The sequence below is a fragment of the Psittacula echo genome (assembly GCF_963264785.1).
Source record: "Psittacula echo genome assembly, chromosome: 9".
Taxonomy (NCBI): domain Eukaryota; kingdom Metazoa; phylum Chordata; class Aves; order Psittaciformes; family Psittacidae; genus Psittacula; species Psittacula echo.
Window position 1 is genome coordinate 16,094,463 of NC_137745.1, and position 18,185 is coordinate 16,112,647.

Consider the following 18,185-nt stretch of genomic DNA (forward strand, 5'->3'; position numbering starts at 1 on the left):
CCATAAATGCCTACAGATTGACACAATATGTTACATAAAAATGTTTTAAGAACATGTAATATAGAAACAATTATTTTATGTTACTTTAATTTTTAAACACTTTAAAAGTATATTCTATTTCTTTGTTGGTCTTGTAGTAAAACCATATTCTTAGTGCCATCACCTGATCATATATATATAAAAATAAAATCGGGGATCGTGTTGACACAAATACATATTTTCACCTGCCCCACTCTAGAACTCCCATAGGTATGCAAAGTAAGAAATCTTGCAAAACTCAGTCTGAGTTATACCTGCATGAAAAAAACTGTCTTTAAAATCTAGTCATTAGCAACTTAATCTTTAAAAATATTCTAATAAACTCCTCTGTTCTTCCTTGAGTTCCTAAAACATAATAATTCTTACTCTTCCTTCACAAAAAAATGACCTGCTTCACCAAGGTCTTTCAGATATGCAGCAGCACAACCGTTAAGTAATTGATGTTTAGAACTGTGAATCGATATACTCAGAGTGCAAAATAAATAAATAAATAGATAAATAAAAAAATAATTAAAGATAACCTAGTTCTAGACACAGGCAGTGGCTGGAACCATTCCATGAAGGCATCCTTAGGGCACAAGCTAATTCTACCAAACTAAGCCAAACCACTATGCTTTAGTCTTGAGTATTTTCCGCAAGACACACTGAAAATCCAAGTAGCTTCAGCTATGATCAATTAACTTCATTGCTATCAATTCATTATAATTTCTAGCATTCCGAAAGAGCAGAAAACTTCTTTTCAAACACCTTCAAAATAAATATCCAGTTTATACACAAAGTGTGTCTTTTTTTTTTTTTTATCTTTGTTACTGACAGTTGTAAACTTCTGTCTTCGTTCTTCATAGGAAAAGAACCTCTCCTGCAAACTCTTACACTAAAAACTATGAGCATCATAAGAACTTACAGCCATTGTTTCTTTAGGAAACAATAAACTCTGAAATGTAAAACAAAATGTAAATTCTTCCTGGAATTTCACCTTAGGATAATCACTTTGTATTTTCCTATCTGCTCACAATGAACATATAATTCTAATAAGAAATATTATGTTAATAAATATAATAAACAACTGAAAGATGAAATAAGAGTCAAAGTTATTTTCATTAGGTTTACAATGTCAAAGATAAATCACTGGTTAATTATGGAAGAAAAGAAAAAGTACATCATCATAGTTTAAAAATACTTAAGGAGTTAGGCAGTGGGTAAACAGATTAGAATGTAAGATGAAGCCTCACATGATGAGTAACCCAGCAGTGAGACCAAGTAGTCGCAATCATGATTATGAAACAATAGTTTACAGAGGGCTGAAGATAGAGAGAGAAGAAAATCAGCAAGTAGTCCAAAATTAAAACATCCAATAAAACAGAAGAAAAGCAGAATTTCTTTAAAAAGTAGCAAGCCTGTTGGCAGGGAGGCAGCCTGACTACAAAGGATCTGAGAAGAAAGTGGCAGGCAGCATTGATATAGCATCAAACAAGTGAATTATTTGCCTCAGAGTTCCTTACAAAAGCCACAAAACAGTAATCAGTAATTTTATTTTTAAATGGGAACATGTGCTAAAAAGAAAAAGAAAAAAAAAAAAAGAAAAAAGGAAGAACCAAAGTAATTAAATAATTTCTATGAAAATCTCAAAACAAGTGTTACAATAGCTTCTGGCTTAAAGAAGTCTATCAAGACACTGACAGTTCCTTTGGTGCACATTTTCACTTGGAATTGCCTAAAATAATTAACTAATCTCCACTCCTACCTACAGTTTCCTAACCACAAACACCATCTCCTTAGTCATGAAAAACGGTGAGCAACTCTGTGAAGTGCTTGTGTGATATATTGCATACAGCCAGGGAAATGGAGCAATAAAATATATTTCCACCAATTAATTGTGTCCTCAAATGGAGAACGGGGCACTGGGGAAAAGTTCAAAACTCCTACCTGCAGCCAGGAACAGAATGTAAGATATTGCCTGTATTCTCAGAGATACAGATATGCTTGAAACAGGTGAAAAATACTGCATTAATATTACAGTAAAAATATACCTCTTTCATCTGCTCACATCCATCAACATTCATGGTATATGTAACAAAGCTGACTTTCAACGTCCCAAGAGAAGATGGGGAAAAAGGAAACCCCAAAGACGTCAATCAGGCAGCTCTCTTTATATGGGTTTACACTTTGGAGTTGTGTTTATCTAGTTCTGAGGAGCTGTTGCTGCATTTTTATCCTGTAATATTCTTAAGTTTCCTGCAAATTTCTTTGGGTTTGTACAAAGAAGCTAGGCCAGCATCCTCTGTGTGGTTCACTTCTCTCTCTGGACAGAAAAGTAACAGCACGCAGTTGTGTCTAACACCACATCACACATATCTGAGCTCAGAAAACATGATGAAGAGTAGGAAGACAAAAGCCAGAAACATGCAACATTTTCTAAACGAAAATATGTCTTTTTTAGTTAAAGATAATAACAGCTCCCGAAGAACTGTACTGTGAGCTCAGCAAACTACTTAGTCTTTCAAAAGCATAACATTCATCTACTAACTTTTAAAGTTCAGCACTTCAAGATGTTTACAGAATCACAGCTAATCAGATTATGTTATCACACCATACATATAATGTCAGCACATAAGAGAGGAAAAAACTCCTCCAAACCTCTCTCCAGCACTGGACAGCAATGCATGCTGAAGAAACAGGCAATCAGTGTTTTGTGGGTTTCTGGAGGTAAAGGCTGTCCATCAGTATATTAATTAACCACCTCTGGACTCATCTTTCATGAATTTATCCAATCCCTTATTGAATTTCAGTCAAGAATAAAGATCAAGAGGTTAGTGATTTAATCTGTAGATCATGAACATGGAATTATATAAAAACAAAAGGAAAATAACTATTCTCATTCCTATAATGATTCATAGTGACATTTAAATGGAAATTGCTTAATTCACAAGTCAAGGCAGTATTTCCACTTTTATATGTCAAAAACATTTGCATTAAAATAAGATAATTTAGTCTTCTTAGACCTATCTCAAGAATAACACCGTAGTAATATTTTTCAAGTGTAAAAAAGTAAAACTCCATAAATATCCCAGAATGTAACAAAATTAAGATAAATGCAAAATTAATGACTAGAATTACTAATTTACTGGTACATTTACAAAGTGTTAAATTACCATCTCACCACAGGATATGGGAAATGACTGATAAAAATCTGATTTTCCTGATAAAACTCAGTTTCTTCAATATGATGAAAAATTGCAATGTAAACCAAATTTTTTTTAATTACAGATTTTATTCTAGTCTTTTGAGCACATTAAGCATGACAAACCTCAATGTGCTAGCTCCAAGGGGTTCCAAACCCAAAAACCCCACTGACGAAACAAAAGGCATAAACTAGCAAATAAAACATGTTTACCAGTGTTCTCCCTTAACATGTCCCCTACCTCTGCGACAAAGGATTCACCAGTTAAATACTGTCCTATCCTTACACATAATAATTAACCTCAAAAAATTAATCTCAGATATCCCACAATTTTTTCTCATATGTGTAAAAGGCTGTCCTGTAATCCTTTTGGGGAGGTTGTAGTGTATAGACCATACTAGGATAAATCTGGGAAGGGTGATGTAAAGATACGTGAAATCTCTAAGTGCATTTTTCTGCAGCATAGCTTGCTTCACCAATTCCAACTTGTTTTTAAAATAGACATTCAAAGGTAAAGAGCAGTTATTTCTTTTTTCTTGCATATAATGTTTCAGTTGCATTTTTTTATTGCACTAAAATGGCCCTTCAGAAATAAAGGGCACAAGATTTTTTATAATGTAATATTTCTGGAATGCTTTGTTCCTCAATGACTTCTGCAATTTAACCTATATAATAAACAGATTCATCATTAAAACTTCATTTTATAGTACTAGTTTGGAAATGTTTATTTCTTCCAAGAAGCACCTTTTTGTTATGATTTACACAAACATTTTGTCCTGGAGTACGTGGTCAGCACTGCCAGAAATAATCATCCAAGATATGCTGTGCTAGCTTAAAGGACAGATAAATGTATTTGATCCAAGAATACATAGCTGTATCTATTCATATGGATAGTATAAGAACTTATAAAATGTTTTCTGTGATTTATTGCTTGTTCCGTTCAGTGTGACTAATTTTAAAACCTATACCAAAGTTAATGTGGCATAATTACATGGTATTGAAACAAGATGCTACTTGAAATAAACGACTACACAGTTGTTTTTACTGTTTCTACAGCGCCAAAGAAAATACATCAAATGGCATTTCAGAAGGAAGATGAGTTACACAATATCCTTCCTTCCAAACTTAAATATCACGAAACCAAAAATCACACTTCTGCTCCCCATCCCAACACAGATTTTTAATCTTTGTTTTCACATTTTGAGATTATAAATCTCAAGCACAGGTGTCATGCTCTTTACCTGCTCTTTCACAAGTGCCCTGCAGTACTGCTTTACAGAGCTGGGGTCCTCAGCTGCTCTTTCCACAGATCTTAATTCTAATAACATTTATGTTTTAAGATCCTTTTGTCTGTTTACACAAAAAGATTTGCCTGGACATTTTCATGTAACCTCACATTCAAAGCCTGTCTTTGAGAGTAATTTGAAATCCATTAACATCTTTTTAAACACATTTTAATAAATCAGTAAAATTGATCAACAGCAAGGCTGGTTTTAGTAGGATTCTTTCCATCTCTCCTATTACCCCTAAGGCTGGTTGATCTTCAGTGTCAACAGTCAAAGTACCATCGGAATTTGAGCACTATGAGATTCAGGCTTCATCAGCTTTATATTATTCTTGAGATGTTGCCCTTCTGCCTTGCAAAAGCCTCAAACCTAACAACTGAATGGTGACATGTGTGAACCAGTTTGCCTTATTCCCACAGAAAATGAAGTTCAAGTCCCATTGCCTTTTTTCTGAAGCACTAGAGATTCAGATAACTAATTTGAAACATTTTTTATTAGATATCTAGTCTGATCTAAAGATCTCAGATTTCTGCAGCTAGCATTCATAAGAAACTAATTATCTACAAATGATTTGGAGGAAAAGATGCTCACCAGCTAGTATGAGATGCAAGAGCAAAAAGGTTTAGCATGGTAACATACACAATATCAGACGTGAAGTATCTCGTGTACACAAGTGATTAGACAATTGCCCTGAACTGTGCCCTGTGCACAGTCACCACAGAGCTAAAAAACCCCACCCAAATAGGAAGATGATTTAATATGGTTTTAAGCCATCACTGCCACCCTAATAAAAAGAAAGGAAAAAGGTGTGAAGGCCAGCAAAAACTCCCACAATAAAAACCAGTGTCTCATGCAACTAACAAGGGAGAAAAAAAGCAAGCCTCTTGGGTGTTTGTGTTAGGATTTCTGGACTGGATAACTCTTATAATTCTCAGACTATTTCACTACAGATACACAAACATTTGCTACAGAGCAATGGAGGGAAAGGAAAAGTAATGGAGAAAGGGAAGAGAAGCCAGGACCTCTGGAAGCTGATTGGACACATCTTTTTGAAGAGCCAATGACAATTTCCAAGAACATCGAAGCACAAGCTAGGGCAGTTCAGACATCTAAAAGTAACGAACAAAGCTTGAAACTTTTTCTTGGTTTTCATCAAAAGAAAGACTAGTTTTAAATATCTGATGTTCTAGTTTGAGCTTCAAGTCTTATCTTCATTATAGTTGCCTTTCACACAGCTATTAAAACACACTCCAAAACAAGAATGTTAACTAAATGCTTCAGTTCATTCACTCGCAAAAAAACCCTGCTCTTCCAGTAAACAAAGCAGCATCTCACCTCACTTCCTATCTGCTTTTGTCTCCCAAAAGTGTTTCACATAGCATTAGGCCTGTCATGATAATCCTGAACTCGTGATTTACTCAAGCAGAAATTATGGCCACCTAAAATTCAATGCTTTTGCAGAGAATTTCTTTACTCCCTCCCTCATTGGAAGCTGCATAGAACCATCAGAGAGCCTGTGCATGCTGCTAGAGTCCACTTGGTTTTCCAGTCTTAAACAAACTGTTCAAGTAGGGGAAGGAGCATGAACAGTTTCCTATATAAATCTATAAATTGTAATTCAGATATGAAGTTAAAAGTAACTATAGTGTCCACGGAAAATTAGATGAGGCAGAATAAATTTTGAACCACTAAAGTGTTAAAAATCTAAAAGGAAAGAGAAAGAAACTGATGACCAGTGCTGTTCTACATTTGGAATACGTGATCAGCTGTTAGAAACAATCTAACAAATTAATTAACCTGGAAGTATTTTAGGTTAAGCAGGCATCTTCCTACCTAATTACACTGAAGTCAAATAAACTCAAGAATGGTGAAAGTGAAAAGGGTAAATGGGGTATCTGCCCTCTGTTGTCTGTGTATGAGGTTCTTCTTTCACAAGGGTGCTTCAGAGGCAGTTTAGGCTACTCCAACATACCTGGCCTAACACAATAACTGCCAGAAGCTCTACCACAAATAAAGAGCAGAGTGAAGTGAATTCTCGGGGGGGGCGGGTGGGAAACAGACAAACAAAAAAACCCCACAACAATACAAAACCAAAAAACCCCAAACCTAATGAATTCTCTTTACAGCTCTTTTCATTGAAATGCTTCTGAGCATTTCACAATGAAGAATCACCCATAGATGATAGTCTCTCTGCTACTCAAAATATTGATAAATGACCTTTCATTAAATCCCTCCAAGAAAGCTATTAACAGGCTCCTCTTTACTCCTGCTCCAAGCATTTTCTTGTGCTTCACAGTCCGAACAGAGGAGTTTAGCATCATTCACGTAACGAGAAAGAAAGGCAGCAGCTTGAAAGCCCACTCTGTAACAAATGCAGGTTATGCCAAACACAGCATTCTCTTTAAGAGAATACCGTTTCTCATTATCCAAGCATTAAATTGAATGCATGTAAGGTTTCAGAAAACAAGCTAATGTTACACGAACAGCAAACAACCTATAGTACATCTCAAGAGAATATTTATAGTAAATATATAACATATATCAGTAAGCACTCTAAAAGGGAACTGACTGAACATTTTCAATTTTTTTATTGACATAAAAGTACCAGTATTTATAAAATTTGAGAATCATCTTTACCATCCCAAAACCAGATTTAGTGATATGTATTGATAATATGAAATAAGAATTATAATTGTAGATTGAACAGGTGACAGTTGTGCAAGTGGAATTAAGTTTTAATTATAATACATTACTATTTGAAGTGACTCGTTTAAATCATGAATTGAATGTCAAGTTGAATGATATGACTGTATTTGTTAAAATAATTAATGGATATGTAAAACATTAAAATATGCTAATACTCTGAGAAAGCAATAAGAAAGAAGGCTACATGAGGCTAATTAATCCTACTTCATTCTTCCAGACCTACTTTACTGGCTTTTTTTTCCTGCTGTGTGGAAAGCTATTTTATGTTGATGGCAAAGACTGAACGTTATGTTGTTTTGCAACGAAGTCTAATACAAGACTTAGCGTGTGAAGTGGCTGGGGGCTTGATTTTTCTCTGTGCCTGTATTTTCAGATAAGTGCACTATCTTTGAATACTTTTAATTTCTTTTCTCAGCACTGAAGACAAAACCATCATAATTGTCTTCAGCAGCAAATCCTTTTACATCTTCTCTACAAGTATTTCTTTCCCTTACTTTAAGGGTATTTTTTTCTTTTTTCTAAATTCACTAAATTTCACAAGACTGGCTAGGCTGTATGTGGACTTTTTTCTTTCACCACATACAAAAAGGCCGGAGTTTAAAATACAGCCAAAAGTTCAAAGCATAGTTCAAGTTGCCTCATATTTTTTTAAACGTTGATTTCAAGCTGTACCAAGACAATGAAAGCTCCAAATTTAAAGAGCCATAGAAATGTGCATTTAGGAAATAGTAGTTCCTAGATATTGCATGGACCACATAATTTACATAACTCCCTGGAAATCTTGACAAATACATACCCCTGAATCTCCTAAATATGATCAACATGATCTACTGCTCCTTCCCTAGGAAAAGGTAGCTTGCAAGATCATATTTTTTCTTTAATACATATCAGTCCTCAAAGATCAAAAAAGAGAAAATTCATTGTGAGCAGAGGGAAAGAAAAAAAGGGGGGGGGTTGATTTACAAAGTTTTTTTGATCTAATTAAAGTCACTGCAATGAAAGAATTCGTGAACTTTTAAGAAATAAATTATTAAGCAGAAGAAGAATGATATGATGGAACTTTTGCTGGTTTTCTTTTCTTCCTGTGGAAGTGAAATGTTGAGAAACTTATTATGTATGTGAAAAAGTAATTGAATTTTTCAGGTTTTGCCTCTTTCACCCCATCACTACCTGTTTAAAGAATTGATGGCTTGGCTTCGTGAACGAAGATTTGGGAAGGGCTTTACCCACGCTTACTACAAGCACAACGACTAAGGGCAATAGGGATAGGCAAATCTGGTTGGAAAAAAGGCTGCTTGGGCATTCAGGATGTTTCCGAACAGGACTGCATCTCCTGGGTCTATCTTGAGTGACCAAATCCTGAAACGCCCGCAGGCATGGTTGGATCTGCAGCTTCCAGTGCACCTTGTCACCTGCCATTTCGTCCCTCGCTGTCGCTACAGGGCTTTTTGCAAGCATGAGTAAATCCTTTGAGCCTGCACAGTGGACTTTTTAGGTGAGGCACAGCATGTGCAGAACTGGTCCCACCCTTTACGCCTGAGGTTTATCTGCCAGGGCCTAGCTAGCTAGGATGGTGACAGCAAAGTCCTAAGGTCATAGGGTTTTGTAAGAGTGTCCTTCTCTTAGATGGAAGACCTTACAAGGCTAGATGAGCTCCATCTGCCGGGGTTTGAAGTTAAGAGTTTTCCTTCTCCTAGGATGGTTGCCCGAAGACAAGTGTGAGGATAGCTTGTCTTCACGAAGGAAGATTTGGGAAGGGCTTTACCCACGCATTCTGAACAAGACTGCCATCTCCTGGGTCGATCTCTAGCAACCAATGTCGCAACAGCACAACATCAAGCATCTAGGCAGTATTCTGACTTAGAGGCATTCAGTCATAAGCCCACAGATGGTAGCCTCACACCAGTGGCTCCTCAGCCAAGCGCATGTACCAGGGGTCTGAACCTGCGGTTCCTCTCTTACTGAGCAGGATTACTATTGCAACAACACATCATCAGTAGGGTAAAACTAACCTGTCTCACACTTAAGAGTCAGATGAAGGTTTAATCACTGCTTTTTGTCTCTCTGCTACATTTCAGAGAGGTCTACAGACAAAATCCTTAACTTCCATTAAGCCTATCTAATTCCATTACATAAATGGTACAGGTATGAGATAAACTGATTGTACTTCATCCCTTCATTTCTTTTGCTCACCATCATCGTGCCTGAGGACAATCTCAGCACTCATAGTGGAACTCTGGGATCTAGGTATTGAAGGTTAATACAACCTAGGTATTGAAGGTTAAGAGAAGCCCACCTGTGCTCCAATAAAAGGAAACTCTCCACCCCCACCCCACCTCCAGACTACATAGCAACATCTGTTTACACATGTACACATTTTTTGTGAAACTCAACTGAAAAACAAAGCAGCATTATGTGATCTAACTGATATTAGCAAACCTAGAATAGGTTTGCTAATGCTTCATTTGTTTAAGATTCTAACTTCTACACAAAAGCAGCCCTTAAATCCAGTGGCAATAAACAAGAAAAATATTTGCTTTGCCTCTAAATACTCTTCAAACTGTGACTATGACGGTTATGTGTTAGGCTACTGAATACTCCTTTGGCCACCACTGGAATGCTAACCATCTTTTCATTTTCCTCCTGTAGTCTGATTTTGCCAAAAAGTAAATAAAGCTCTTACTGCTTTCAGAACAGGAATACATCACTTACATACAAAGGATACCAGCAGAACTACGAACAAAATTCAAATGATAGCAGAAGGAACTAGCAACAATTCCAGTTAAAATACTAAATATGAATACAAAAATACTGCTCAAAACCTTTAGTTTGTTGGCAGTAATTAATACAAATGTAGCTATCTCTCCTTTATTCATTATGTCTTTATTCTGCAACTGAAAACTACTTGTAACTATTTATAGTGACATTGGGGGTTGATTTGCCACAATTTCTTTCCACTCACAAGCATTTATAATTTTTTCCTCCAGTAATTTTATAAATATAATGGGGGGGTGCCTCATTTCCCATTTGCTGATAAAAACCACACATCCTACTATATTTAAAAATTTATATATATAAAAGAGATCAGAATAGCACCCATTGAACAGCTCAGTTTTAAAAAGTGCATGCTGATAGCCATTTGTCTTCCTTCTAATTCCGCAGATGCAAAATAGCTCAATGAGGGAACAGAGTGAATAGCAAAAAACTTCTTATTCTACATTTAGAAATAGTGAGCTTGGCAAAGTAATGTTTTGACATTTAAGACCTTTCTACCTTCTATTATATGAATATGAAATATGAATGATTATTTGCTTCTCTTCTCAACAATGCCATTCCCAATCTAGCCTTGATCAAAGTGATAGAAAATCAGAATATAAATACAGTGTAATAAAAACACACAATGGATATTGAAGACAGTGTACATTTAAAGTAGTCTCAAAAAAATCAGCTTAAAAACCACCTGGAATATTCCTCACAGTCAGCTCATTTTTTCTTTAGTCACTGTGGAAAGCCACTATTTTTCAGCTTCCAAGTCAAAAAAATACAATCTAAATACTAAACCCCATCATGCAAAAATATTCTGTCCCCAGTAAATGATCTTAACTGATATAATGACATCATGGTGACAACCTCAACTTCCCTGAAGTAACAGGTTTTAAAAATTCTCATGGATGCAGGAATGTATACTAGAGATTACTTTCCAGATGTTCTTAATTCAGAGACTATATATTGGGAAACAAAATGCAAAAAAAAATATGCATATGGCTGTTATTTTAAAATCCAAAGTGGAAGGAATATCAAACATTTTATGCATAATGATGTCTGCGTCAGTGACACCTGGCTGGAAGAAACAATAGACAATGGGCCTCAGACCGTGGCAATATCTTGTAGTATATTACATTTGATATATTTGATCTTTGATATAAAAATAAGATAATTATACTGCTGGGAAGTTTTCTGAGCTGTAAAAGTGCACAGAAGATCCAAAGCTCTGCAGGTCTTATGAATGTCTGGACACCAGCAATACAATTACCCATGATTAGCTCATGAACATGTGATATAAAGATGCCTTTCCAAAACCTGAGTTTTATTTAGTTTGTTTTCTGTGATTACAGTCTTATAATGAGTTCAGTGACATCAAGTGGAAGCAGCAATCCTAAAGTGAATGACTGAAATAACTTCTGGAATGGAAAGGTATTTAACACTGGGTAAATCAGACAATTTAAGCGTCTGGTTTCAAAATCCCATTCTAAATGCCACACTCAACCAAACACAAAACAAACCTACCTTCCGTACCAGTGCATATGATCAAGTGGGAAAAAACTTACAATTAAGTTACACACCAAAAAACAGTTAAATTCCAAATACGCTCAAGAAAACAGTAAAGTACATGTGAGTGGTTTGTAAATAAAAGCTACACTCATTGACTATAATAGTATAAATTCTTTACTAAGCTTTCATAAATAAGTCTATTCAGAGCACTGCAAAATACTTCTATAGAGAAAGAAACTCCAGGACCTTGCAGTCTCTGCTTTGGATTACTTGCCATGATCTCCATGTTCATCCAACCAAGTTCATTTTGCACTCACCAACATATCTCTTCATTTCTAATAAAAATTAATTTATCGATAAGGACAGCAATTTACCAGCATTGCTTGGAAATATGTGGATGCAGTATATGTAGCTTAATAATTTGCTTACGTGCATATGTATATATATATGCAAAATGTCAATAGTAAGTTGTTTCTGTTGATATTATACATAAGCTTCAAAATACGTGTGTGTAAAGATATGTGCCCACACAAATGAACATGCACATACTAAAATGTGCTAACCAGATATGTATATGAATAAGCACAAACATTGCAAACGCATACATTACAATTCAACCGTGCATAAACAATATCACCTTAATAGTATCTGAAAACAGTTGAAAGACTGCTGTAAAAATCATTGGTGGGAAAAAAAATATCCATTTTTCTTCATTGCAAATGTTTGTTAAATGCAAATGCTGATATTCTACTCCTTGGAAGAATGGTTGTCTGCATGTGGAATTTCATGATAAAAAGCTTTAAAGTCTACGGTTTCCCTAGATAAACCCCACTGGCTTACTGATGCATGAATGCACTGAAATTGAATTACTGTACAACAGCAATTACTTTTCACAGTACAGTTATAATGAAAATCAGCTTCACAATGAACACCAGGCAGCTACAGCAGGAAAAGTTAATAAAAAGAAATCTCTTATTTGCATTTTCCACTGCAGCAAGAGCAGTCGCCTTAATGAAAAATAATCCTTAACACTCAATTTGCCATCTTACAAGTAAATCAACAATCGTTTTTAAAGGATTCTCTTTACTTGCAAAGAAACACTAATAAAAGTAGAAATTCAAATACATAGCTAAAGTTTTAATAATAGCTTTTGAATATTCCCTAGTAACTTCTTTTCCTTTTGCTTTCTTTTTCACTTCCCTCAGTCTTCCTTTGATTTTTTTCCTACTACACCATTAATTCAGAAAAGTAAAAGCATCAAATGAAGTTTTGATTCCTTTTTTTCACTATTAAGCTTGTTGCAGCAGTCATTTTTTTTACTAAGCCTTATAGCATCATGCTCCATTCCTCTTCAGTTTCAAATAAGTGGAATCACTAAGCCTTTTAAAGCTTCTAAAAAAATAAAAATCACAAATAACTTTAAATTTAGACTGATCAAGCACATTTCTATGAGTGAAACCACTGAAAGTCAAAGAAAAGCAAGTGAAGCAATACCACAAGTAACAGCGAACTATGCGAGACTCTCAAAGGAATTATTTGGGTTTGGCTGTAAAATTAAACTCACTGCTGAACAATTCAGGAAAGATTTCCACTTATGCCACCTTATGGGCAGTGAGATATTTCCCAATTTGATTGTTATTGTCTTAAAAAGATACATCTACATTTGTCTCAGCTAGAAACAAAGCATTATCAACACCAGATCAAAACCACTTTTCAATAGTTTTAACTTAATGTCACAAGTATTTCAAAATGAAATCTGAAGTTGCCTCTGAAAATTGATCAAGTATGGCAGTATTAAGAAGGAAAGAGTTAACCAAAATATCCTGAACTGACATAAATCTAAGGTAAATAGTGAGCACCGGGGGGGAAGTTGCTTGCAAGGGTTTCCATCAGTAAGTAGATGACAAAAGGTTATATAATTGGTTTAGCACTTTCAGTTTTCCATTTATTTTATGTATCTGACAGCACAAAAATAGGACAGTCTGTGATAGGATAATTGCATAGTGAAGGGTAATTCAAACAGTGGATGAATATGATAAAAATCACACTGAACCAACTAATCACTGTGAAAAGCGATGAGACAAAGATAAAAATTCAACCAGAATATAAAGGGGGAGGAGGGAGAAGAGAGTTCAAATGCGATTAGTAGCTTTGAACAAGTTAATGTGTTTGAAAGCAGAAAGCAAAACAAAAAAAACCTGAATGTCTTTTCAAGTCATCCTATTTCTAAATTTCCAGGTCTTTCTTCTCGGCCTTTCATGCAAATTAAATATTTTATACACTGCATCTTTTCTGAATAATTGCCACAGATTGCTGTATCTGCTAGAACCTGAAGTATGTTGATTAAAATGTTTTATCTAAAAAGTACTTTAAATTAAACCATGGATTTTGATGTCTGCTTGAAGCTAACTCAATGGGTAACATTGGAACATGTTTTCTGAGCACTTGGATTTGAACCCTCACAATGGTCACCCCGTTATTTCTAGAGCTGAGAGACATTTTGCAAGTTATTCTTCATTTAGTACTTACCCCAAAATTTCTGTCAGTATATATAAAATGCTACTTTGAATTCTAGATTTCAGTGCTCTTCATACAAGTTTCCATCAAAAGTTTAGGTCAAAATTCTTTTATTTTGGAGCTAAAGTGATAATTACTTTGTCTCAGCATGGAGCTGAGGTCATAGGTCCATAGGAACTTGAACTCCTATCTCACCTCCCCAGGCATAAGGTGAAAATTATCTATGAAACACCAAAGATGGAATCCATGCACAACCTACACTGTACCAAAGGATTTTGTACCTATCACAACATGAAATGCTAAGCACTACTTACTACCAGAACATAAAAGGTCATTCACTACATCTCCAGCAACCAAGATGGACCACGCTATGTAATTATGAAAAGAAGAATAACTTTATTGAAAGGTGCTCCAAACAGACCACGTTTTAAAGGAAGTTATTCTTGTCAAACCAAGCTTCTAGCTTCCTTTCCAAAGATGGAAACCTTCCAAAGAAGACTCTGGATTTGTCACATTTTCTGGCACTTAAACGCTTCCACTCACGGTCTAACTTCACAGAAGTTAGGCTTATTTTTACTCAGAGCATAGTGGCCTATATATTTTTCCTTCTTAGACAAAAGCATCATCTGCATGAAGAGGCCAAACCAGCTCTAAACACAAACATTAAAAAACCACATTTGTTACAAAGTTTTAATCGAGGGACAAGCTGCTCTTTCCCAACACCAATTCACACCGATGGAACGCAGCTTCTCTGACAGCAAATATGCAGGTTGCTGGTGAGTGTTGCTCTGAGAATGTTTTTTTCCACATTGTTCTGATCTCAGGGCAGCATTTTACTCTAAGGAGCAAGGAAAACACCACCCCCTGCCCCCGAGTCAATATTTTGCAGGCTTCTAGAAGCTGTGGCACACATCTTTTAATGCAGTTTTTCTCTGAAAAACAGACTGTAAAAATAGCATTGCGGGGTTCCATGTTTATTGTCTTTCTCTGCTTCCCTGCCAAGTGTGCTCAGTTTACAAGCTGAAATATGTTTTACTTCATTGCCAGCACAGAAAATTCAACCTCTAAAACGCTGCCAAATTCCTTCCTCTCTTTTGCACCATAACAAATAATAAAAGACTGAAGGCGAAATTGTATCTACAGTTACACAAATGGAATCCCTGCCTTCGGGTGACGCCTTCATCTCAGTAGTTGAGAGACAAAGACCTTCAACTCAACTGAGTAGGCAGATCTGTCTGAAACAGAGATGACTGATGGTAAATGGCAACACCATAATGTCCTGTTAGTTCATTGCTACAGAAGATGCAACAGGACAGTCACCTAAATTTCTGGCAAAGAACAATGCAAACTATAACAGGAAGAGCTGTTATTCTTTAGGACATGCATATTACAATGAATTCCTGTTCAATATAGTAAAACATAGAACAAATTTTTTCTTTTTTTTTTTTTTTTTTTCAATTGGTAAGTCTAACCTAATAGGACACCAAAGCTACTACAAAAGAAGGATCAGAATGGAGAACCAAAAAAACACCCAAGCAAAAGCTACAGATGTACTTACTCAATGATTAATAGTTGCCCTTAGAGCAATGTAGTACTTACCACAATTGGAGGATTTTTTGATTTAGTCATATTTGAGGTACCTGCAAGTGAGGTCTGTCTTTCTAGATTTAAACTAAAGAGCAGTTATTGAACTCTGACGATTCCTTGCAATTTCGTATTTTCGTAATAGCGAGCAGTGAAATTAAGTCTGCTTTGGTTTGATATTTTGATATTTAACATTTTAACGCAAAATTATTTGTAGTTATGTTTTACTGAACATTAATGATAGCTTACAAACTCACATGGGAAACCAGTAGTCCAAGCATAGTTATACTCTTGCATTTATCTGTTGATGGCATAAATACTTTAATACCTATTCTCTTGAGCACTGATCCTAAAATATTTCTGAATGCTTTAGCATTTCCCATTCAACACCTTCAATTGCTAGTACAGCTTTCAAAGCAGAGCCTGAATTTTTATATACTTAGTTTTACATCACAGAATGAAATACCAGATTGATCTGCTGCTTACCCGCACAGCTTCAGACTTTTTATGAAACATTTCTTCCATATTCTTTGCTAACTTTTTCACAAGCTGAAGACCATCGATTTCTTCTATTGCAACATCCTTCTCATATTCTTTGTATTTCTGGAAAAGAAGAAAACCAAAACAAAACATTTAGGGAAAAGTTATTCACAGTGATCTAGTTGAAATTTCGACAACTAATTATTAGTTTCATATTACACTTTTGCTGACATTCTTAATTTATTTGTTTATTTCTGTGACAGGAGGTAGCTTTGTGCCAAGACATTGTCACAGGGATAGAACAACTGGGTTAGAACTAGAATTCTATTAAGAAAATGTAATAGAAATATTTATCTTGTGCACTGTAGGAAAACAATAATTCCCCTTCACAACGTTTAAATTTCCCCTTCTCACAACTGAACAGCAGTGGGGAAAAAAAAAAAAAAAAAAAAAAAAGGAAAAAACCTCAAATTCCATAAAAAAAAAAAAACACACATTTAAAAACAGTGATATCCTTGACAATCCATTGTGCCTTAGCAACCTAGTATCCTCCTCAGCTGAACTTCATGAAGATGTCTATTTCATGAGCTTTATAAATACTTACACTATGAATACTTACACTACAAGCTTATCTAGTCATTCTTAACTTTCCACACAAAGAAAACTCTAAATAAACCATAAACATGAGTCTTCATCCAAATGCAATTTGAAAAGTATCCTTTATATGATATGTATGAGTGGTACCACTATGGTCTCTTCTCACAGCATGAATAAGTCTCTGACTAAGCATTAAAAATATAATCAAAATATATTCAAAACAATTTTTATCCTCTTTTTTTCTGCATATTAACCTTTTTTCCTCATGTTTTCCTGTTAAACCAGTGCTTATAATGAAGCTTGTAAGAATATAATAAAAAAGGCATTTAATACAGAGAACATTGCTATTTCCCATGTCATTCCACTACTACTATGCTCTAAGAAGTGATGGCTTTCAGACTAGTTGTTGCTTACCACTATTTAAAACACGTATGATTGTGATGAACTAATTATTTCCCATTACCTATCCTTAACCTATTCACATAATTGTACCTCCATGTTACTGTGAGGAAGATTGAAAGCATGCCTGGCTTCTACCAGCTTTAGCCCTGTGTCCAAAAAATGTCTTCCAGACCTCCAAAGCGGACTATTGGCATCTCACAGCACAATACTTGAGTCAATAAAATGAGCTGGTATCATTAGAAAGGTTTATCATTAGAATTTGCCTGTAGAATAATCATCATCTCCAAAACTTATATAACTCCAGAGAGAGAAGGAAGAATTAAGGGCATCAAAACCAGGGGATCAAATCACCTGGATGAATACTTAAATGATCAAAACAGTGAATAAGTCAGGACCAGTCACATCCCAGCTGGTGATAGAAGACTCTACTGTGCATGTTGTACTCTGACAAAACTAATTTTCAAGGCAAAGTGACACATTGGACTTGCTTTACACTTTACACTTCTCTGCAAAAAGTTGTGTGAATGTTTTTATAAGCAAATAATATTTGGTAAAAAAAATCATTTGCATATTTGGTAAAAAAATCATTTGTTTTTATAAGCAAAAAATCATTTGGTAAAAAAATCATTTGGTAAAAAAATCATTTGCAAAAAATCATCTGTAATATGCATGTCCTAAATTAAAAAATTAATTTAATTAAGATTATTAAAAAACACGAATCGACAGTAAATACTGAGGACACTGATTTTTTTACATTCTGTAATTTCAGTAGTAACTTCATTTTTCCATACTATTTCACTTTATGAGGCTTCAGTCTGAGACTTTAACAGTAACCTAACGGAGGTAAGATACCCCAAGCAGACCATCTACATTTCTCTCCCTGGAGACATAAGCAGGAGTTCTGATTTCAACTCTCCAAGTCCATTTAAGCCATTAGTAAATTCACTACTCTCCACTCTGAAATAATTAATTTAGGATAGTACAGTGATTTGTCTAAAATAGAATATTATTTTTTTTCTTAGTTACTGGAGAAAATGTAAGAACACAGTAGACAAGAGAAGTAAATGTTCTTGTAACAGATAATAACTGTGATAAGACATAGTGAATTAGCAGTTAATTGA

At 35.1% G+C, this 18,185-nt stretch overlaps 1 protein-coding gene across 1 annotated transcript in view; it reads right to left on the reverse strand.

Annotated features, from left to right (window-relative positions):
- Nucleotides 1-18,185, reverse strand: part of CACNA2D3 (calcium voltage-gated channel auxiliary subunit alpha2delta 3) — a gene marked incomplete at its 5' end in the record, with an annotated part of 460,819 nt that overhangs the window by 340,852 nt on the left and 101,782 nt on the right. Inside the window, one exon of the mRNA XM_080625495.1 lies at nucleotides 16,072-16,188. Coding sequence (XP_080481621.1) covers nucleotides 16,072-16,188 — 117 coding nt within the window. The remainder of the gene's footprint in view (nucleotides 1-16,071; nucleotides 16,189-18,185) is intronic.